The sequence below is a fragment of the Manis javanica genome, chromosome 15 (assembly GCF_040802235.1).
Source record: "Manis javanica isolate MJ-LG chromosome 15, MJ_LKY, whole genome shotgun sequence".
In the NCBI taxonomy this organism is placed as follows: Eukaryota; Metazoa; Chordata; class Mammalia; order Pholidota; family Manidae; genus Manis; species Manis javanica.
The window spans coordinates 22191687-22215442 of NC_133170.1; the positions used below are offsets into that span (position 1 = coordinate 22191687).

The 23756-nt window shown below is 37.7% G+C and overlaps 2 protein-coding genes across 5 annotated transcripts in view; one reads left to right on the forward strand and one right to left on the reverse strand.

Moving 5' to 3' along the window:
- LOC140846565 (uncharacterized) overlaps window positions 1-23756 on the reverse strand; it is a 64277-nt gene that overhangs the window by 18303 nt on the left and 22218 nt on the right. The gene's annotated exons all lie outside the window — the stretch shown is intronic.
- On the forward strand, window positions 1038-22900 carry LOC118972356 (lysine-specific demethylase 4D-like). Its single transcript, XM_073223431.1, has 2 exons — window positions 1038-1168; window positions 20831-22900. Exon 2 carries the CDS (start codon window positions 21158-21160, stop codon window positions 22727-22729), a length of 1572 nt encoding a protein of 523 aa, XP_073079532.1. The 5' UTR covers window positions 1038-1168; window positions 20831-21157; the 3' UTR covers window positions 22730-22900.

The window sequence follows — 23756 nt, forward strand, 5'->3', positions numbered from 1 at the left end:
AGGCAAAATTCTCCAACAACTTTTTGTTGATGCAATTTTCTACAGCAACCATAGTAATAAAAATTACACTGAATGTCCAAAAGACAGGAACCTCACCCTAAATGATTCTGATAACCAAAAGTCTTCATGGTACTTCTGGGTTGGAGCAGCCAAAAGTGTACCGCCCAGCAGATATGGCTCCCCAAACCGGTCAAATGTTGGAAAAGCAAGTGTCTGGGGAAGCTGGGGGAACTGGTTTACTTCTCCAGATTTTCAGAACAGGAACGGGCATGTATCCAGAGAGGGAGACACTGGGTTTTCTACCCCAGGGACACCACTGCCCCCCACGGCCCCCTCACCGGCGAATAATCAATCATCACTCTCACCTCGGGGCAGGGAGCCTTCGGGCTGTCCCCAGGAGTTGCTGACTCCTCCCCCAGGCCCGAGCCGCTGTGGGGCGAGGCCGGCGAACCCCGCTTAGCCGCGCGCACATCTGCCTTCCCGCGGCGCTGCGCCCGACAGCCGCCGGGCTCCACCGCTGCCCGCAGCTCCCGAGCATCCTTCGCCGCCAAGCCCGAACCCACCGCCCTTTCCGCCCCACGTGGACAAGGAAGACAATTCAGCAGCGATCTCTGCAACCTCAGACACTATGACGACTCGCCTCTCCCAGAAACCCCTGCGTCAAAGCCCAAGACCCTGAAGCAAACCTGGGCTCTTCGAACGCACGTCATAGACAGGCAGCCACCAATCCGCGGAAGCCAAACTGTACGTTGGCATGACGACGGCATGGGGCGGAGCCTAGGCATTCGAGTGGATGGGCGTTTGAAACCAGTGATTCAGAGTAGACAGACTCTAAGCACGGTTGTGTACCTTAGAGGAGCAAGTGCTTAAGGTCTCTCCCGTCTTTTCCTTCCCTGACACCCTCCTAGACTCTTTCGTGGACGGAAAGCTCCGGGTAGCCGACTCCACATCCCGGCTGGCCACAGAGGCCGTCCACATCACCGACTAGCAACAGAGAGCATAGAAAAGGATTGCACCCAACTGACAGATCCACCGGCTCCTGCTTCGTTTTTGCTGAGCTAGACCCAGCGAGCCTAGAGAGTTGGGCTACGGAATAACTAGTATTTTCACTTACTTGGATTTAAAGAAAGAACAAATATACACGGGGGCAACCACGATCTTTATAAAGGTATCATTCCTGCAAAAATATTAGTCTTCAAAGGTTGTATTCGTATTGTTGGTTAAAAGTTTTATTTTTAAAAAAAGCCTAAATTCTAGTGGGAGGGGAGGTGTCACTATTGGAGATTCTTTTATTAACGCGACAGGGAGCACCTAGACCGGTGCGCCCAACTGCCAGGAGCACGAGATGCCATTATTGTATGATGGCTACTCAGGCGTTAAGGTGAACTTTTAGAGTAAGACAGTGAACGGGAGGGTTGGGTCGGGAGAGAATCACCAATCGTTCTCCCATGCCCAAAAGAGCACTTTGGAAGCAGAGATCTTGTTTGCTTAGTTTATCTTAGTGTTTCATCAGTCTTTGGCCACAGTAGATACTCAATTTAAGTATTTGTTAAACAAATGAAATTTCAAATTCAACTCTTCCAATTTGGTTTCAAATGTAAAGACCTCATAAAACTGAACGTTACACAGATTTTCTCCCAGAACTCTTCCTTTGAAACTTTTAATGAAAAAAAGGGGGTAGGAGTTGAGGTAGAAAAGCCTTTTCTCTTATAAAGTTCAAGATGAAATCTCAATTTTTCTTACCAAAGGTATTCCTCCCCTAGGCTTACACATCTCAGTAAAGGACACTACCAGCGTGCTAGTTACTCAAACCAAAACTTAAGGCTCCTGCTTAAACTGTTTATCCTTCACACTTGACAAGTCTTGCCAATTCTACTTTTAAAATATACTCTAAATTGCATTCCAAGGCCATAACCCTTGTCCAAGCCTTCATTTTCCACCTGGATTGTAGTTGCCCCCCTAACACATCTTCCTGCTTCCACTTTTGTCCTAAAGTCAATATAGCAGTGAGACTGATCTTTAAAAGTTATGAATCAGGTCATGTTGCTTCTCTGCATAAAAATCTACTGAATTTAGAATAAAAAATCAAATTCCTTAATGTGACCATGAGAGCCCGTGGGTTCTTGTTCCTGACTATCTCTGACTTCACTTCCAATCAATCACTCTTACATACTAAGCCCTAGCTACAGCCAGCTGAGCATTTCTGTTTCACAAACAAGGAAAGATTCCACTGTGCTGTCTTTGCTCTGCTGCCAGTGTCCCATGAGAACAGATCACTATCCTTCAAGTCTCAGCTCAGATGTCACCTCCATGAGTTTTTCCCTCGTATCTACATTTTTACCTCCAAAACAAAAATGCCGTCGCATCACCCTTTATTATTTTTTCGTAGTACTAAACAATCCTGAACTTACTCTGTTCATTGTTTACTGCCATTTTTCTTGTCTGAGAGGAAGCATAGCAGAGTCACTAAGAGAAAGAGCTCTACAGCCTGACTCTCTTGGTTTGAAATTCCAGCTCTGCCCTCTGCTAGCTCTGTGACCTTAGGCAGGTTATTTTCCTTTTCTGTGCCCTCAGTTTCCTCATGTACAGAATGAAGATAATTCTAGTTTCTACCTTACAATGCTGTATTAATTAAATGAATACTTATAAAATACTTAAAACTCTCAACAAACAATACTTGCTAAATAAATGTTACTGTTATTATTATTAACATTATTTTATTATTATTGTCTATCTTCCTGTATTAGAACATAAGTTCCAGGAAAACAGGAAACTTGTCTCTTTGTTCACCTGTGTATCTTCCGCATATAGAATAGTATGTGGCACATAATAGGTGCTGAGTAAGTATTTGTTGAATGAATGAATGACTGATGTACTATGAAGTGGAGAAATGAAGTAATAATGACAAGGTGCTGACACCATTACAGAAAACACCCTTGGTTTTTGTTCCAGTGGCCTTTATCAGCTCTGAATTAATGACCCTGATTCATTTAACATCTAGCCCACCACCTAATCTTTTGATAACCAACCATGATTAAATAACCACTCCTGTAATTTCATTAACAGCAACGTATCATCAGTCCATGAAATTTAAAGCTTTGACTTAATGGTCTGAAAATATTAATAAGAAATAAGAAACTTAAAGTGTTAATAAGTATTAAGTAAAAAGTTTATGTAAGTGATTTTACATACAAAAGCTTTTGGCTTAAATGTTTTGAAAGTATTAGAAAAAGAAACTAAAATTAAGTTTACTAAAAACTTAAAATTCATCCTATCAGCTGCCTTTGCTGGCAAAAATCTTATATAACCTCCCAAGAATGCTCATTTTAAACCCATTAATACAATAATCTATTTGAGCTCTTAATTCTCCTGACTTCTCTGGGAAAAGAAGCTCTTCAACAAGGACTACTTATCTCCCCCAGGCAAACCTACCAAGATGCCTCTGAGTTTGCCCAAACCCTCAGTTTTCCCTGTGTGGTGACCCCAAACCCTCTCCTCTGTTCTCTGGGTTCCAAGTTCTCTGGCTTTCCTAGTAACTGGCATCCTGCTGTATTTCCTGTCTTTCATTGTCTGTGAATCCATCCCCTTCAGATCATTCTTACCAGCTTTTGGATATGCTGTAGTATATCTTAGCCTTAAAAAATGCTCCTTCAAAAAGAAAAAAAGAAAAAAAAATTTAGCCTAAACATGCCTACAAGGGAAGCTTCACAAAAGAGAATGAATAAATCATTAGGCAACTGTCAAAAAAAATGCTCCTTCATTTTAATATGACATTACTATTTTAATCAATGTAAAAAGGATGTTTTATATAATAGCTGTGATTACAAAACTGATTATTCTTATGGCAGGATGTAGGAATTCCAGCTTCAGTGCTTATACAAACACTATGTACAGTTGAATTAAACATCCAAAAGAAGAAAAAACTATAGGAATTTAAAAAGGAAATTTAAGAGACTATTTGTTCAACCTAGGATTTGTAAAGACCTTTCAATCAAGGCAAGACACCTAAGAGCTATAAGAGAAATAACTTAAAAATTTTATCTATATAAAAACTTAATTTTATGGCAGAAGATGCCCCAAATTAAGTCAAAAGATAAATATTCAATTAGCAGGTAAATGCTGTTATGCCTATAACATATAAAACTTTACTACTACTAGTACTATTACTAATAGTAATACACATAACAAATACAGCCCAGTAAAAAAATAGGCAAAGAATATAAAGAAGCCATCCAGAAATAGCAATTCCAAATAGACAACAAACATAAGACATTCAACTTTCATTATGAAAATGAAAATAAACTAACAATGAATTATCACATTACAGCATCAAATTGACAATAATTCTTTTAAATTAATAATATTATTGAATGGGATTGGGAGAAAGGGGGATAGAGTCAGACAGTGGGGAGGCATTGGCCCCCCATCCCCCTTACAGTAAAAGTCAAAAGACTCACACTAACCTATAAGACTCTCCCCTGTCTAGTTGACCTCCTGTGTTGTTCGTGTCTCTCTTGGTGTTGTCTGAACACAGTTCCTGTCTGAGGGTCTTTGCACTAAGCCATTTCCACAGCCAAGAATATACTCTTACCTGTCTTACTCAAGTCTTTGTTCAAATCAGGTCAACCAACCATAACAGCCCTATTTAAAGTTTCAGCCATCCTCTACCTTGGTCCCCAACCTCCTGCACTGCTTATCTCCCTTAACCTGTTCTACTTTTCTTTTCTGTGTAGCACATATCATCCATGATCCTGTATACTATGATCCTTATTCAATCCTACATAAATTTGTTTTATTATTTCTTTCTCTGTCCCATACAGAATATAAACTCTACAAATGCAAGAATCTTTGTATTGTCCAGTGATGTAAGCCAAGCATCTGTGACAGTTGCCTGGCACCAATAGGTGCCCATAATGGTTTTCAAATGAGTGAATGAGTGAATGAACGAGTTTAACAGGAAAAAGTCACCTTTTTATGTAAAAAGTTATTGTCTTAATCTTTTATATTATAAAGGAAATGAATAATTAACATTCTCCTAGTCTGAAATTCAGATTGCAGTGAAGATATACCCAGACACAGAAAGATAATTTCTTTTCAGGAAAGAATCTCTAATGAAAGTCTTGTGATTATTAGCCTCTATACATACCATCAAAATTCTAATTCAGCCAGCCCCACCCTGAATCCAGTCACAACTCTAATTTAATCCACTTCCCTCCTCTTCTAATTGAACCACTTTCTCCAATTCTGGTAAACCCTTTCATTACAAAGTTACCAGCCCACAAAATGTGAACATTTTGGTTGAGGCTTTTAGTAAGAAAATGGAGGAAAAAAAACTCAATGCTCACAAGTTAGAAATTACACTTAAAGTAGTATAAATGATAGCATCTGTTCTATTTTTAACCTAAAAATGATTAATTTTCTAATATAAAAAGCTGGTACTTTAATCTATTTTGATAAGTGATAATGATAGAAAAATGAAGTAGCTTGCCTTCTACCAACAAATCTCTATTTTAATTGAAGATACTTTGGGAACCAGAGAGATGATTTCCTGGGAACAGCCTCAAAATGAAATTTGCTTGTCATCCAGGCTAGATTACTAGATAATATTATAATTTAACCACCTCTTACCCAATCCAAGCACAAAGCTACCTATCACTTGCTGGCCACTCCATTATTACTAAGACATTTAAAAGCAAGCATATAAAAAAAAACAGTTAAAATGAAAGAACTAAATATAGAAAATAAAGGGATAGAAAAAGACGTACCAAGCAAATACTAAAAAAACAAGAAAAAACTATGTGTAGCAAATTAATTATCAAAAGTATTCTTTTAGTAGCATTAACAAGGACATTTGTGGGGCATCTTATTGCATTCCAAAGAAAAATCTAGGAAAACATTAAAATCATGAACATGTATGTAACTAACTGGTCTGGAATAATTTGAAGCAATAATAAAGAATTAAAAGGTCAAACAGACAAATCTGTCATGATGGGAAATTTTTTTAATGGCAATCTCTCCCAGATTAAACAAATTAACAACATTGATGCACTGTGTGCATAGCTATGTATGCTTACTGTATTTATATTTGCATATATATTTATGTCACATTTATATATGTATATAAAATCCTTCAACTAAGAGAAATTCACATTCTTTTAAAAAATGTTGGACATTCATAAAATTAACTGTAAAGCCCCCAAATAAATTTCAATAAATGCCTACGTACTCATTTCTAAATGATACATAGTCTAATTTTTGAACTTTATATAAATGTTCAAAATATTTATGTAAATAAATCGTATGCTTTCTTTTATGTTTTGCTTTTATATAACTGTTGTATACTATATAGAATTTAATTGGGTAAAAATACACAGTATACTGGGCTGTTTATACTCTGCACCCTGATTCCCAACACCAAGCTACCCCCATGAGGACATCTGGGCCCAACAGCTTGGGAGGAAGAATGATTATTTATTAACTTAAAAACCATTTCTAGTTTATTCCAGAGTTGTTACTTTTTTCAATGATGTCAATTAAATTTTAAAATTTAGGTTCCTTTTAATATCATGTATTTTCCTAAAATACTGTTACTGTACCTTTTTTCTTATTCCTGCGTTTTCACTTATTCCTACCACATATGCTTTTTTTCCCTCTTGACTAGCTTTGCTTTTGCAGGGGTCTATTTTTTTGAATCTATTTACCATTAAGCTTTTACAAATACTAACCAATTCATTAATTTCTAATCTTAATGTCATTTATTCCTTCCACCAGCTTTTCTTAGATTTATATTTTTTCTAATTCTACAATAAAGTGCTCAATTAAAACAAAATACACAGTATAATTTATTCTAATAATTATGTTTCCAGTATGGTGATATTACAAATAATGACACTAGTACATTTTTGTAAACGTGTAGAGGTGCACGGGTATACATTTCATTTATATATCCCATCAGCGGGTTGAGTTCTCCTTGTTCTGTAATCTCACCACACTTGATATTGTCCAACTTTTCAATTCTAGGTAATCTGGTGGGTTTATAGTGATACCTTACGGAGGTCTTAGTTTGCTTTTCCTTCATTGCCTATCAGTTTATTTATGTTTATTGTACACTTGAATTTCTTCTTTTGTTGGATATCTGTTTAAGTCTTTCTACTGAATTATCTTTTTAGATTGATTTCTATGAGTTCTTAATACTTTGGGCACCTGTTCTCTGTCACTTATTTGTGCTACATATATATTTTCTACTTCTTGGTTTTTCTTTTTGGTATATTTTGATCTACAAAACCATTAATATTAGGGTAATTCAGTTTATCAGTCTTTTCCTTTTTGCTTAGTGCATGGTATTTCTTAAGAAATTCTTGCCTACTTTGAGGTTACATTGGTATTGTCAGATACTACCTTCTGAAGGGTTTATAGTCATGCCTTTCACAGGCCCATCAGAAATTCGTTCTATGTGTGGTGTGCTAGAGGCTCTTGGAATAATCCTGTGAAGCAAGCCTGGCCTTGTCCCTCTCTTCTGAGTGCTGGGCTCTTCTTGGCCCTTTGCGCTTAAATATAAAATCTTAAATGTCATGTTTTACAAAATTACTTTTGGGATTTTGATTGGGATAACTGAATCTCAATTTAAGAAGAAATTGACAGTTCTACAATATTGAGTCTTCAAATTACTAACAGGTTATGTCTTTCCATTTATTTAGGTATTCTTCAATTGCTTCTAAGTAAATTTATATTATTATTTCCATAGAAATCTTATAAATTTTTGTTAGCTTTAGCCTTAGGTGCTGCTCAATTTTTAATGCTTTAATAAGTGGCCTCTTTCTTAAATTGACTGTCCAATTGTTTGTTGCTTATATATGTAAGTATAATTTTTTTAAATATTCTATTTTAAATGCAGAGACCTTGCTAAACCCTCTTATTAATTAAAATAGTTAACTCAGAACTTCGGATTTTTTAGGTAGACAGTCATATCTATGAATAAGGATAGCTTTCTCTCTCCTTCCCAGTCTTTTTCCCACTCCTGTTTTCCCCTTGCTGCCTTATGTCAGGGCATCCGGTGAGATCATAGGCTTCCTTGTCTTCTTCCTGATCTTAGCAGGAAAGCTCTCAAATTTTCATTGTTCAGTATTTTTACTGAAGGTTTTGGGTCAGTGTATTTTATTAAATTAAAATCCCCCCCCACACACACACAATTTTTAGTTCGCTAAATGGATAATGAATTTTATCAAACACTTCTCGGCATCTAATGAGATTCTCTTTTAGTCTGTTTGTGTGTATTATTATATTAACTGCCAACTAACCTTTCAATCCTGAAATAAACCCATCTTGATCATGATGAATATATTGCAGGAATCTGTTTCCTCAGATTCTATTTAGGACTTTTGCACCTATTTTCCTAAATGAGATGGGCCCATTATTTTCCTTTCTCATAGTATCTTTGAGACTTCTTTAATAAAGTTTATATTATAGAACATGTTGGAAAATACTTTCTCTTCTATGAGAAAATTCGCCTAAGCTTGGAAGTACTTCTTCCTCAAATGTTTGGTAAAATTTGCTGGGCCTAGGTTTTCTTTGTTTAGAGAGTTTCGACTAGTACTTTAGTTTCCTTGATGGTTATAGATATACTCAGTGTTCTATTTTTTCTTTAGTCAGTTTTGCTGTTGTTTTCTTTTTTCACCTGAATTTTAAAATATATTGGCTTAAACTTGTCACACTATACTTACTAAGTTTTTGTTTACATGTGCAGCATCTGTAGTGATGACTGCTTTATCTTTTCTGGTATTAGTGTGACTTTGATCTCTGGTCTTTCCCATTTTCACCAGAAGTTTGTCAAATTTGACTTTTCAAAAAGCCAACTTTTACTTTTGTTCCTCTCTATTTCATCAATCCTGTTATTATTTTTATTATTTTCATTCTACTTTCTTTGCTGTATTCTTTTTCTAACTTCTAGAGAAGTCACATGCTTAATTCATTTAATTTTCCAGCCTCCAATCTTTTAGATATTTATTTAAGCCTATAAATCTCTTTTACTATTACTTACCAACATCTTGCAGGTTTCAGATCATAGAATATTCACTCTCAGTTAAGTATTTCCTAATTTCCATTTTTACTTCTTTCTAGTTAAAGTTTTTAGAATGCATTTTTAATTTTACAAAATTGGGGATTTTTCCAATTATCTTTTTAAAGGTAATTTATAACTTTGTTTAGTGGTCAAAGAACCTGCTTTCTAACCTCTTACATTTGTTAAAACTTGTTTTATGGTCAATTATAGTCAATTTTGTAAAATTTATGAAGTACTTGAAAAAATTCAATTCTGCAGTACATAAATTCAATATATGTCCATTAGGTCAATCTTTATATTGCATTGCTCAAATATTCTATGTTGTTTTTCAACATAGTGCAGTCGTGATTTACGTCTGATTTCCCTTGGTCCCTGTTAGTCTCAAAAGTGTGTCTTAAGGTGATAATTGATAGGATGTAACTTAATGTTAAAGTTTAGAGCCACTCTTGTTAAAGTTCGAAATGAAATGAGGGTATAATTTCTACTAAGTCAACATTCAACATTTTACTGGAGATTATATCTAATCATATAAGACTGCCATTCCTGCCCAGCTACAGAAAGAAATAAAGAAAAAGAATAAGGCCTATGACTACTGGAAAAGAAGAGGTAATAATTTTTATATTTTTTTCAGAAAATATCTATATGAAAACCTTTGAATCAATGGTCAAGCTAGCAAACTAATAGGAAATAAGTATAAGGTTTGGAAAGAGATATAAGATCAATAAATAGTAAAATTAGTAGAAAAAGTGTTCATTTACAAAGCACTCAAAAATTATAAAATTCCTAAGAATGTACCTAAAGAAACATACATCTTTATGGGCAAAATTCTGAAACTTTATAAATACATATAAAATCTGAACAAATGGAAGAATATACCAATTAATTGATGGGCATGCCCAATATGGGAGCTATGTCTACCCCCAAATTTATTTTAACTTCATGCAATTTCAATTCAGATCAACAGGATTTTTATGGAACCTAACAAATTTATTCTAAAAATGAATACTGACATTTAGCTCTACTAATTCTAAATATGAAGACATGGGGACTTGCCTCACCAAGTATCAATACTAGTGTAAAGCTACAATAATTAAAACTATAGTTTTGGCACAGAAATGGGCAAATTAGTGGATTTAAATGGAGAGTCTAGAAAGAGATCCATGCTTATATTTGAATTTGGGATATAAGACTGGAGTTTTCCAACTCGGTGGTAGACAATTAGATCATACCAAAAATCCTAACAACCATACAGATCCTTACCTCCCAACAACAATACAATTCTAAATGGGTGAAACAATAAAGACAAAATACAAAGAAAAAAATGAAAATGAATCTTTGTGTCTTCATGGAAGAGTGGATTACTTAAACAGGAAGGGAACAAATCGCAATGGAAAAGATGAATAAATGATTATGCTTTAATTTTCAAAATAATTAAGACACCATAAATTATTTGCTACAGTAGAATAATTAGTACCCCAAATATTTAAAAAATTTTATAATCAGAAAAAAACAATTTAACTGAAAAAATGCGTGAAGTATATAACTAGTAATTTACAAAACTAAAACCCATAATAGGCCATTAAATCTATGAAAAAGCACATCACCAGGAAACAGGCAACATATTAATATAAAAGGAGATAAATTATTTTGCCAATCCAATCATCAACTAAAAATTTGACATCAAGTACATCTGGGGGTGTGGAGAAAGAAACTCTCCTCTGCTAGTTAATATGTTAATTAGGAAAATCACTAGGTAAAGCAACGTGACATTGAATAACAATATACAAAATGTAATTTGTATTATTTCTACAGTACCTAAAATATATGGTAGTATAATTTCTATACCACATAAAAATTATGCTTAGGAAGATCTACCATAGGTAAATTATCACACATAATTACAAGGACAGATATAAAAAGTTTTTAATGCAGCATTATTTATGGTAGAACACTGGTACTAATCTAAATACTCCCCAATAGAGAAATACATCAATAAAATATATTCTTATGACAGACTATGTATGTAGGTATATATAGGTATATATAAATATATCTTGAATCTGTTAGTGTTGAATTTAAAAATTGTACAAGTGTTAGCACATTTGGTATAAAACCATTTATATAAAATAAAAATAGATGCATAAAACAATACTCTGTATTAGTATATAATGCACATGCACACAAAAACATCCACAGAAAATGCACTAAATCCACGTTGCTAGGGAGGAGAAAGAAATTAGGATTTGGAGTTTGAATCTGAAAGGGACTTCACTTGAAGTATTTATTTCTTCTATTTAAAAGTACTTGCTGCAGGGACAAGACCCTTCAGGACGTCTATTCTCACTAGTTCTATTAAACATTACACTGGAGCTTCTAGTCAGGGCTGTTAGGCAACAAAAAGAAATAAAAGGCATCCAAATTAGGAAGGATAAAACTGTATTGATACATGAAATGATTTGATGTAGAGAAAATCTTAAGGAACCATGAAAAAACTATTAGACCTAATAAACAAGTTCAGTAAGGTTGCAGGATACAAGATCACTATTCAAAAATCAATTGCTTTCTATACACAATGAAAATTCTGCAAAGTTAATTCCATTCACAATAGCATCAAAAGAATAAATGTTTAGGAATAAACAAAAAAGTACACTTCTACTGTAGAAATTACAATACACTGTTAAAGAAGAGCTAAATAAATGGAAAAGCATTCCATATTCATGGATCAGAAGGCTTAATATTAAGATGGCAATACACACCAAACTGATCTATGGGTTCAGTGTAATCTCTATTTTCCCTCTGACTCCCCACCCCTAACCCCCAGATATTAAAAGCTGATCTTAAAATTGATATGTAAACATAAAGGACCCAGAACAACCATAACAGTCTTAAAAAATAATTTTAAAATGTGGATGACTCACACTTTTCTGTTTCAAAACTTTAATATACAAAACTATACAAAGCTACAATAAGACACTGGTATAAGGATAACTATGTAGTTGAATAGAATAGAATTGAGAATCTGAAATAAACCCTTATATTTGTGGGCAATTGATTTTAACAAAGGTTTCAAGATAACAGTGAAAGAATAGTCCTTTCAATGAATGTTGCTGAAACAATGCATATCTACCGACAGAAGAATTTGGATCTCTACCTCATGCCATTCACAAAAATGAAGTCAAATTGGTTATAGTCCCAAATGTAAGCTAAAACCAGAAAACTCTTAGAAGAAAACACAGGAGTATATCTACATGACCTTCAGCTAGGCAATAATTTCTTAGATAAAACATCAAGAGCACAAGCAATAAAGAAAACTGATAAATTGGACTTGATCAAAATTTAAAACTTGTGCACTTCAAAAGACATAAGAAAGTGAAAAGATTACCCACAGACTGAGAGAAAATATTTGCAAATCACATATTCAACAAAGGACTTGTAACCAGGACATATAAAGACTTCTTGCAACTCAAGAAGACAAATAACTCAAAAAAATGAGCAAAGTATTGGAATGGAAATTTCTTCAAAACATATATATGGCCAAAAAACATACGGAAAATGCTCAGCATCATTAGTCATTAAGGAAATGCAAATCAAAACCATAAGACTTCATGCTGACTAGAAGTGCTATAAAAAGAAAAAGACAAAAAGAGAAGTGTTCGTGAGGACATTGAAAAATTGGAACCCTCATATATATTTGCTGGTGGAAATCTAAAATGTTGCAGGCACTTTGGGAAAATGCATAACAGTTTCTCAAAACGTTAAACACAGGGTTGCACAATTCCATTCCTAGGTATCTACACAGGAATAAATGTCCACTTAGAGATTTGTACATGAATGTTCATAACAGTATCATTCATAATAGCCAAAAGAAAAGCTAAGAAGGAACACAACTGTGTCCACAGACTCCAAAAGGCTTAGGACTTCATGGCACTGGCTACGTCTGGATGTGGAAGGAGGCTAAGGAAGATTTGTTGAAAGTCCAAGAAGCAGTTGGAGCCTCAGACTCCCTCGCATTCTCTCGTAGCAGGATAAACTGCTCCTCTCTCATCTTGGTGGAAAACCAAGTTTCATTTCCTAGAGCAAGTGGAAAGGTAGTCTCTGAACTGAGAATTTCCAGAAACCATTGGCAGTGTAGTTGTCATCGGGAAAACAAACTGATTTGGTGAGTTTCACAAGTTGGATATTGGTAATTTCAGGATCTTTTTCCATGTGGTGGGGAAGCCAGGCCTGTCCCTTCCCGGAAGAAGATTGGAAGATCCTTCACTGTTGCATATGACCAGCTCTTAGAGGTGCCAGTGTCAGCGTTTCACCCAGGACACAGCCCAGCCAGATCACCATTCAGGGAAGCATCATCCCCAAACCTATCCAAACACCCAGTTTTGAATCAGCTTCATTTTGTGCTATACTCATATATGAACCAACTACTAAGGATCATCACACATTTGAGGAAAGCTTTACAGGTGAAAGATAGAAAACAAAATGAAAAAAAATGTAAAAATAAATTTCAAAGAAACAGACCATGCAGGGGAAAAAAACACTTCAAAGCCATTGACATTTTAGTATTTTCAGAAAGATTAAAGAAGTGCACCTGTGAAACAACAGGACAATAAGACTGGGGGGAAAAAAGGGTGGGGGAAGGTACACATACACAAAAAAAGCTAAGGGATCAGAAATGACCTGTTGGAAATTAAAATTTTGATAGGGGAAATGAAAAAGACACAGTTGAAGGAGCTTGGGGAAGTAAAGATGAGGGCATTTTTCAAAAGAGAGAGTGTAATGATAAAGGGATAGCAAAGTGGGAGAAGAAAAGACAAAAATTAAGGTCCAATCCATGAGGTCCAATATCCAAGTAACAAGAGTTAACGTGCATAGGAAAAATGTAGAGGAAGTCATCAAAGAAGTAACTTAAAAAATGTCTTAAAACCAAAGCACCTGAACTTTGAGACTGAAAAAATTTAAGAACACTGGGACAGCGAAGAGCTTCTATAAACAGAGAAAACACACCACAAACACATCATACATAGAGGCTTGTGGACCAGTTTCATCTTCCTTATTCCGCACACCATACACACAAGACAATAAAACAAATAAATAAAATAAACCAGTTAAAATGAAAGGTATAATTAAAATCAGAATTAAAGGTAAAATTCATGTATAAAAAGGAAAAAACATGAGGTAATACTTATCTGCCTCTGGACAGGGAAGTAACTTACTGAATATGAAACACATGAAAGACATCACAAAGGAAAAGATAAACAGCACCACAAGACATTGAAATATACATCAAGAACATTTGAAATGAAATAGAATTAGTTATAAACTAAATGGCAAACTGGGAAAAACCTATGAGCTTATATAACAAAGGGCTTATTTTAATATGTAAAGTATTCGTATGAGCAATACTTATATTGTTGATTATGTAAAATAATGTGAAATATGCATATAAGTAATATGTAAAATGTTTGTATAAGTAGATGAGAAAAATGGGTAAAAGATATGAACCAATACATACAATGAAATCCAGTGGCTGATAACCATGAAAGAAAAAATAGCACCCTTCACGGTAACCCAAGAAAGGTAAATTAAAACTTGAGCTACACTTTTTCACTTACCAAATTAGGAAAGCTTCCCCCCCCCGCCCCGCCAACCCAAGTGAGGTTACTCAGTGGTGAGAATATGAAATGACATATTCTTTCTGAAAAGTTATGGCAATATGTGTTAGGATCTTAACAATATTTAAATACTAAAATGCAGTAATTCCATTCCTAATAACCAGTCTAAGGAATTTCATTCATTCAACCAATATTTTACTGTACACACTGTTTTAGGTAGTGAAATACAGGATAAATATAAGTGATTAGTAATAGTCATGGAAAAGTAAAAACAAAATAACTGTCCAATAAGAGGGGGAAATTGAGACATTTGCCTTAATAAAATAGAATTTATTCAGCCACTAAATATTATGGCTATAAATTATTCTCAATCAATGGTTAAGTATTTGTTGAACAATTTAGATATTGTCGGCAGAGACAGTGGCCAAAGCCTGAGGCATTTTGTAAAACAACCCCCATTTGAGATAATAGAATTGAAATATGTATGCAGCATGAAAGACGAAAAGGCTTTCCTGCTATCCTGAAATTGGTGTGCAATCTGGACACTGGCTGAAGTGAAAGGGACTTTTAAATTCATTCACTTCACTCCTCACCTTCTCTAGCTGAAAACATTCCCCCCACCCACCCATACACATACACACAATAAAGGTTGGAGGAATTTTTTTAAAAGACACAGAGGAAAGACTGTAATTTCCAGAGATTCATTAAGTTTAAGAGACCAGCTATTATTTTTTAATCATTCTGATAAGACAATACCTTTCCGCCATTGTAAGAACTGTCAAGTTTCCTTAGATAAAGAATTTCTGTGTTACTGTGGATACCATGGATAAGGATATAATGTGTATCTGCAGTGAAAGTGTATTTATTGATTCTCAACCTGTAGCCCAGCTTGAAAGAAGCAAGCAGGCAGTCTCATGGTTACAGCAAGCAGCTGGGATCACAGAGAAGTGACACATTTGGCTGGAATACTGAAGGATGACTGTCTTTGTACCTGGCAAATTCTGAGCAGTTTTGTTTTGAGTGCAGTTATATTATTATATGCAATATGTACTTACATATGTTATATATACTAATTATTATATATATATTTGTATTATAACATTTGTTGCTCAATAGCTGAAGACTTATATACAGACACACACACACACACACACACAATAGATATGAAAGCCATGCCTCATTCTTCCTAGAATCCTTAGAAATGCACAAAGGAAATAATTTAGCTTATAAAACAGATACAAAGTGCTCAACTCAAAGATTATTTCAACTGTATATTCAGTATTTCAGTAAGAAATGAGGTCTTGTGTAATATTCAGTCAGCATTTATTATTTCTTAAGGGAAAGGCCCTTAGCATGGTATTTAAGCTATTGATATTTAGCTCTCCTTCTAAATTGTTCATTCTTCCCATTTCTTTAGAGCAAGTTTTCAAATAGAATGGAAAATTTGATTACATGTTCCCAAGAAATATTTGAAGAATTTATAAAATATCATTATAGAAGAATTTTTTAGGATTATAAAATTAGGGTGAGTAGGGAGCCTATGACATGATACTATCACAAGGCGATCCCGGCGCAAAGCAGTCAAGGTCTGGCTTGGGTGGTGACAGCTAAGTAGGAGAGGAAAGCAAACTGGGTCCTTGGGGTCTTATCCAGGGAAGGTAAGGAGCACAGAAGCCTCCTGTGCTGTGCAAGTGTTCTTGGGGTCTCCCAGTAGACAATCTTAGGCTCCCCTGACAGCCACTGCCTATAGGCTGGGCAGGGAGATGTAATGGTTGATGAAGGTGAGTAGGATAACTGTTTTACCATTTGTAGAAATAGACATCTAAAGGAGGAAATTAGTTTCAGAAGAAAGATGATCAATTTGTACTAAACAAGTTAATTTCAGGGGCTTAGTGTACCTGCCTAAGATAAAGAAGGAAAGCAGAAGCTTAGGAGAAAGTCAGTATTAAGGAAAGCTATAACAATAAGTAATACTTGTAAGGAAAGTACAGTACTAAAGAAAGCTATCAACATAAATAGGGAATTTAAAGGGAGAAAGAAAAAGAATTTAGAAGAGAGTTGTTCCTTGTGTCTGTGTGTGGCAAGGAAAGGAAGTGGAACTAAGGAGGAAGAGGAAGAACCAGGCAGTTAAGAGCAGCGTCAGGGAGGTCAGAGGCCTTTAGGAGCAAGAAGGTGTCTGTGAACCAAGGATGTGCAGAGATCAAGTGTAGCCCCTGGAGCGGCATTTGGGAGGAAACAGCTCGATGATTTGTAGCCATCAGTTTAGGCGGAGAAGTGGGGGCAGAAGCAGAAGGTGAGAGAGGGGAGGAAATGCGTTTGTGGATGCAAACTATTTTCATGTATGTTTTCAACATGGTTGGTGAAATGAAGGTGGGGGGGAAGATGGTAGCTTAAATCAGGAGAGACTGATAACTGATGATTCAAGAGAGACAAAGATGACTGTAATATTTAATTGATTGCCTCCTGGAATAAGGGGGAGGTGTTGATTTAAGAAATTTAACAGTAGAGATAGTCATGGAGAGAACAGATAAAGTTCTAGAGATGGAGAGCACAAGCTGTTAAATTAAATACACATTTTTCTATTTTCATTTTCTACTCCACTGATTGGGGGTAATAATAGGCCAACTTCATAAACTAGCTGTGAGGTTTCAGTGAGATATTATATAGAAAGTGCTTAATAAAGGGCCTGGCAAAGTGAAGTGCTAAGAAAAGGTGACTGCTGTTCATATTATATAAGGTATAAATTATAGGCGCTAAACAAGAACTACAAGAGGTGGAAGAAGAGACGGTGCTTTATTGGGTCAGTAAGGGAAGATATGGGATCAAGTGGATGTACTTGAGAAAGGATGGAATTTAAAGACAAAGATGGAAGGGAAATATGGGAGAAATAATGGTGAAAGAGGACGGCAGTTTACAGTTGTAAAAGGGAAAATTTGAAGTCATCAATAAGACAGTTAAAAGATCTCCTTGTGGAGTTACCAATAAGGTATAGGGGGTGTTACTATTTTACTCTGTGGCAGGCAAGCTGATCTTTTGAAGTCTTATTGGGGAGACTGCAGGGCAAAAACGCCTAGACCTCTAAAGGGAATGGGGTTCCCTCCTCCTGGAGCTCCTCCTCACCCCATTTCCTTGGCCTGCCTGACTTTCATCTCCCCATGGCTCTGTGCAGACCCCAGTACCAATGGTGTTTTGTGCACTGACAACGGTGCTGTCTTTACTCCACTACTTTCCCTCCCATCCTGGCAGCTTTCCCAGGGAAATCTTTCCATTCCTAAGGCCCTGAAATTTGTATTATCTTCACACCCCATGAAACCTGGATCTGCTCTTGGTTTCTGACAAATTTTCAGAGAATTTGTCCAGAACCAGTAACTCACAAATTCCCAATAATTCTGTAATGTGACTCCAGGTGGATTCGGAATCTCTAGGAAGTCTCCTCTGATTTCATACACCAACTTAAGATAGGCATAGGCATGTTTCTCCTCTTAACAGGTGTGTCTTTTATTCCGAGGTCTCTCATTCCTTTGGGGCTGCTTTCTGGGGCAAAGGAAAGGCTTGCTCTCTGTGACCCTTGCTCGTGGCTTTTGTAAGACTATCAAACCAATCCTTGCTGCAGACCTGAGCTCTAGTCTCTGTAACTCTGGCTGTGGAAGGAAACCATTTGTTTGACCTTACAAGTTTTTGTTATTTTTAAAATACGATTTCAGATTTGTTGAGGGTTGGCAGTCCTTTCCCTTTTCTATTTTCTTATAAGAAATCTCAGAAAAAAATTCAGGCAAAACACCAATGTTTTCTGGGCTAACACTGAAAAGGATGCCATTACTAGAACAAGGAAGAGTAGTTCAATTGGAAGAGCTGGTTGGATAGCTGATTGGATTCAGTTGTGATTAGGGATGATGGGATTGGGGTGGGGCTGATTTGATTAGAATCTTGAAGAGACTTATAAATCCTGATCAGCAGTATGTTTCATTTGGAGAGGTTTTCTTGAGAAGAGAGTGTATGTTTTCTTGAGAAAAAATAATCCCTAATTTTATCCTGAACTACCAGAAGAGACCTCACTGAAAAGATCATATATTTAAGCTCAGCCTTGAAGGGGTAGGGGAGCTGCCCATGTGTAAAGAGCATCAGGTAGGAGGAGGAGTGCAGGCTCTTCTGAGACACAGCCAGGAAGAGAAAGCCAGGGGAAGGGGTGATGGCGGCCCAGACCATGCAGGGACGTTCAGAACATTTGGAGGAGTCTATGAAGGATGCAGTAAGCATGTTCAAAGTTTAGGTAAAAACAGAGTATTTGTAGAGTTCAGGAAAAACTAGGAAATTAGAAGAAAGGACCACTTGAGATCGTGTTAATGAGTTTGCTGATGTATCTGTTTTTCTACCTTAAACAAGACAACGTTTCTCTTGTTTCACTGTTAAGGATACTTGCTATTTGTTTTTACATTGAAACACTTTATTTTACTGTAGAAATTTTTCTGAATGGTTTTCAAGTAAAAAGTTTTCAAATCATGAATGAATGTTCAATTTTGTGAAATCCTTTATTGGTACTTATATGATGATGTTATTTTTTCATTTCCTTCATTAATATTCTAATTATGTCATTAGATCTTGTGATGTTGAATCATACTTGCATTCCTGAGATGCAGTCTATATGGTCATGATGTATCATTCTTTTAGCAAATTGCTTTATTGGTTAGATAATATTATATTTAGCAAGCTTTCATTTATGCTTTATTTTCTGTTGTCTTTTTCCAGTTCTGCTATAAGTATAGCCTCATCTGAGTAGCTTTACAACCTTTTCTATAGCATGAAAGATTTGTATAATCAGTTGTTTTCTTAAAAATTTGCTAGGTTCACCTATAAATGCTGTGTCTCAGGGTTTTTTTGGGGTCATACTTTGATCCAGATTCTTATTTGGGACATTTGAGCTTTCTTGTTTTCTCTTGAATTCATTTTCGGTATGTTTCCTCTCTAGAAAATTGTCTTCTTATCTGTTGAAAATGTTGATGTCGGATGCTCATAAGATTCTCTTGAGATTTAGAAAAATTCTCTACTATATTACTAAATCTGTGCACTGTTTAATTCCTAGTATTGTTTATTTCTACTTTCTATCCTTTCTTATCAGTTATGCTCATGGTTCGTTGCATTTCTTAGTCTCTTCAAATGACATTTTTGGCCATTATCCTTCTGTTTTGTATGTATTATTTTTCATTAATTTCATCTTTATTCTTTCTTATTTCTTTACTCCTCCTTCTTCCATTTCCTAGCTTCTTCAATCAAATGTTTAGTTCATTTATTTTCATTCTTCCTTTTTCTTTTAATACAATGAAATATGTCTTAGTCTTCAGTGCTTCTCACTCTAAACTGTTTTTAAATAAACATATGGAAATTTGTAAAATCATAACAGCGGATGAATGATAACAATTAGCTATTCTGATGGCTGTGTAACCAGCACCCAGATTCCAAACAAAATATTAACGTTTCTCCAGAGACCCCCTCGTGCTGCCACTCACAACCTCTTTCCCAAAGGTAACCACTGCTCTGACTTTTAACACAGATTACTTTACCTCCTTCTTTATATACACTTACATAAAAAGATGAAATTTCATGTAAAATTGGAATAATGGATCTGATATTCTTTTAGGTCTGGATAATATTGCCCAGTATCATGTTTGCAAAATTATCCCTATATGCTCATGTAATTTGCAGTGCTCTATTGTATTCCACTGTAGGACTGTACCACAATGCATTTGTCCATTCTACTGTTGATGGGCATTTGGGTTGTCTTCAGTATTTGCTACTAGAAATAATATTGTTATGAGCATTATTGGAGGTGACTTTCCATGCACAGCTGTACAGATTACCTAGACATGTGGTAACAGTTGAATCACAGCACCTGCATATGTCCTATCTTACACATGCATAAGTTCAATTTTAGTAGATACTGACCAAATAGTTTCCCAAAGTGTGATTTCCATTCCCTCTATGAGGTATGAAAATTCCCATTGTGCTACATCAACACCACATCCTATATTGTCAATCTTATAAAATTTTAGCCTTTCTTTGAGTGTGGGATAACATCCCATGGTGGGATCCCATGCTATTTTATTTGTAGCTCCTGAATAACTTTCTCCAAACATTAATGTTCAAGCTTTTGTATTCTTTTTTCTAGGTTTTTGTTTTAAACAGTGTCCCAGAGACAGTACATTTGGAACACCATACACCCAGGACCGGGTGAGTCAGGAGGCCTCAGAGAACAAACCCCAGTGCCAGCTGAGGAAGGTCACAGAGCTGTACGTTCAGCCTCCTGTATCAGCTTCTGCCCAGAGGGCAGTCTGCTGGTGAAGACAGCAAGCCCAAAAAACGATCATTTGCATCAAAGTCCACGGGTAGTTCCTGCTGACTCAAAGACACTCAAACTAATTTTGGAATAACAGCATTTTCCACCATCCTCATCTAGCCAGACCATAGCTGAAGACTTGAGAGTTTGTTCTTCGTTATGGAAGCTATGAAGTCTCAGGCAAACTGTACCCAGAACCCAAGGTGTAGAATCATGACCTTCTACCCAACTGAAGAAGAGTTTAATGATTTTGAGAAATATATTATTTATATGGAATCTCAAGGTGCACACCGAGCAGGTGTGGCCAAGATAATCCCCCCCAAGGGGTGGGAAGCCAGGAAGACCTATGATGACATCAGTGACATCCTAATCCCCACTCCCCTCCAGCAGGCTGTCTCGGGCGGGGCTGGTGTGTTCACTCAATACTCCAAGAAGACGAAGGCCATGACGGTCGGGGAGTATGGCTACCTCGCGACCAGTGCTAAATATCAGGCACCACTGCACTCAGATATTGACGATTTGGAGCGAAAATTCTGGAAAACACGCCTCTATAGTTCACCGATCTATGGCGCTGACGTCAACGGCTCCTTATTTGATAAAAACACTAAGCCGTGGAACCTCAGACACCTGGGAACCATTCAGGACCTGCTGGAGCAGGAGTGTGGGGTGGTCATCGAAGGTGTCAACACGCCCTACCTGTACTTTGGCATGTGGAAGACCACATTCGCATGGCACACAGAGGACATGGACTTGTACAGTATCAACTTTGTGCACTTCGGGGAGCCCAAAACGTGGTACACGGTGCCCCCAGAGCATGGCTGGCGACTTGAACGCCTGGCCAAAGAGCTCTTTCCGGCCAGTGCCCACAGCTGCAGGGCCTTCCTGCGGCACAAGGTGGCCCTCATGTCGCCCACTGTCCTCAGGGACAACAGGATCCCCTTCAGTCGGGTCACGCAAGAGGCTGGCGAATTCATAGTGACATTTCCCTATGGCTACCACGCTGGCTTCAACCACAGCTTCAACTGCGCAGAGGCCATCAACTTCGCCATGCCGCGCTGGATTGATTATGGCAAAGCGGCCTCTCAGTGCAGCTGCGGGGAGGCCAGGGTCAGCTTTCCAATGGATGTGTTCGTGCGCACCCTGCAGCCCGAGCGCTATGAGCTCTGGAAGCACGGGCAGGACCAGGTGGTGGTGAACCATGATGCGCCCATAGCCGCGGACAGCCAGGAGCCAGGCACCTGGAAGGAGTTGTGGGCGACCGGAAGAGCCACGCTGGGCCTCCGGGACCTGCCGCCCCACCGCTCACTGAGCCCTGCCAGGCAGGTGGCTGTAGGGCGAGGGGGCCATCGCCATGCCCCTAGGCTGCCCACGTCTCGGCGCCGCGTGTGGGCCTCCGATCCTACCTCTGCAGCTCAGGGAAGGGACGCCGCTTGTCACTCCCCAGAGCACAGCTCAGCCGTGCTGACAACCTCGGGCCCATCTGACCTAGGTCTCCACCCAACTAGCAGGCGTGGTCCTGGCCGTCGTCCTCGGGAGCAGGGCACTCAGGAGCTGACTGACGAGGGCCCGGCCAAGAAGCGCCTCTTGCTGAGCACAGCATGCGCAGCTCAGGATCCTGATGCTCAGGCCCTGTCTTCGGATGGACCCTCACTGGACAACGCTGCACCGCCAAGCCCTGCGTCCCCGCATTCTGCTCAGGCTTCCGGGTGCTGCTGTCCCCCTGCACCCTAAACCCAGGGGACGGTTTTGGTAGCCCGCTACTCTGACGCGTGGAGGCTCCCTAAGACTGGGCCCGTGTACACCTCAGAGCCTTCCCAACATGCGGTGCTGCCACGGGACCTGCTGAGTCCGCAGTATTTACGACATACAGCTTATTCTTCCTCCAAGACACCATTACCTCTTTCAACACTGATGATTTCTCTGCTGCCAATGAGGATTCATGCACTGGATCCTTGTCTCTGCAAATGAGGCCCACAGACACGGCCAAAGCCTGATCTGCACCTAAACCCCCATTCTCTCGGCCAGCTCTGGGTGCTGCTGCGATTTGGATGAATCCTGGACTTTGGTTCCCCTCTGATCTCTTCCCTTCCCTCTTTTCCTCTCCTCCCCACTTTCTTAGAAGACTGGGCCCTTTTGACCAGTTAGGTCTGTAGAGGCTCAGAAAATAATTATGTTTCTGAGTCATTGGTGCCTTTAAAATGTATCACCAGTATTTTTTTCAAAAATACATTAAAGGTAACCAAAATGTTAAAATCTGATTTTATTTCTAATATTGTCTATTCAGCCAATTGAAGAATGAAGGTTATTCTTTTCTGTACTCTTTTTAATAGTTATATCAAAACATTTCAAACAAAACATTTTGATGGGATGGTTATATTGTGTGATGTTGGTGAATGATTTGGGGGGGATGCTTGTTGGGTCCTGGCTGGCTGGCTGGGAGGGGGGATTTGGTTTGCCAGCCATATCTTAAGGATGACTTGGCGGAAACCACCTGGGCAACTGTGTACGTGGCTGGGCAGTGCAACCCAAGTTGCCAGGAGAGATGAGCAAGCACAGAACAAAAGAGCCACTGTCTTTGCTCTGAGTCTCCACTTCCTTTTCAACACTATATATTTCACATGGTTAATTCACTGATTCATCCCAATAAGCAAGTCCACTACTAAACGAACATGACAACACCAATTGGCAACATGTGCTGTGAAGAAGTAAAGGGGATGGGAAGACAGAGCAGAACGGGCAGGGCTGGCTTTCTGCAGGT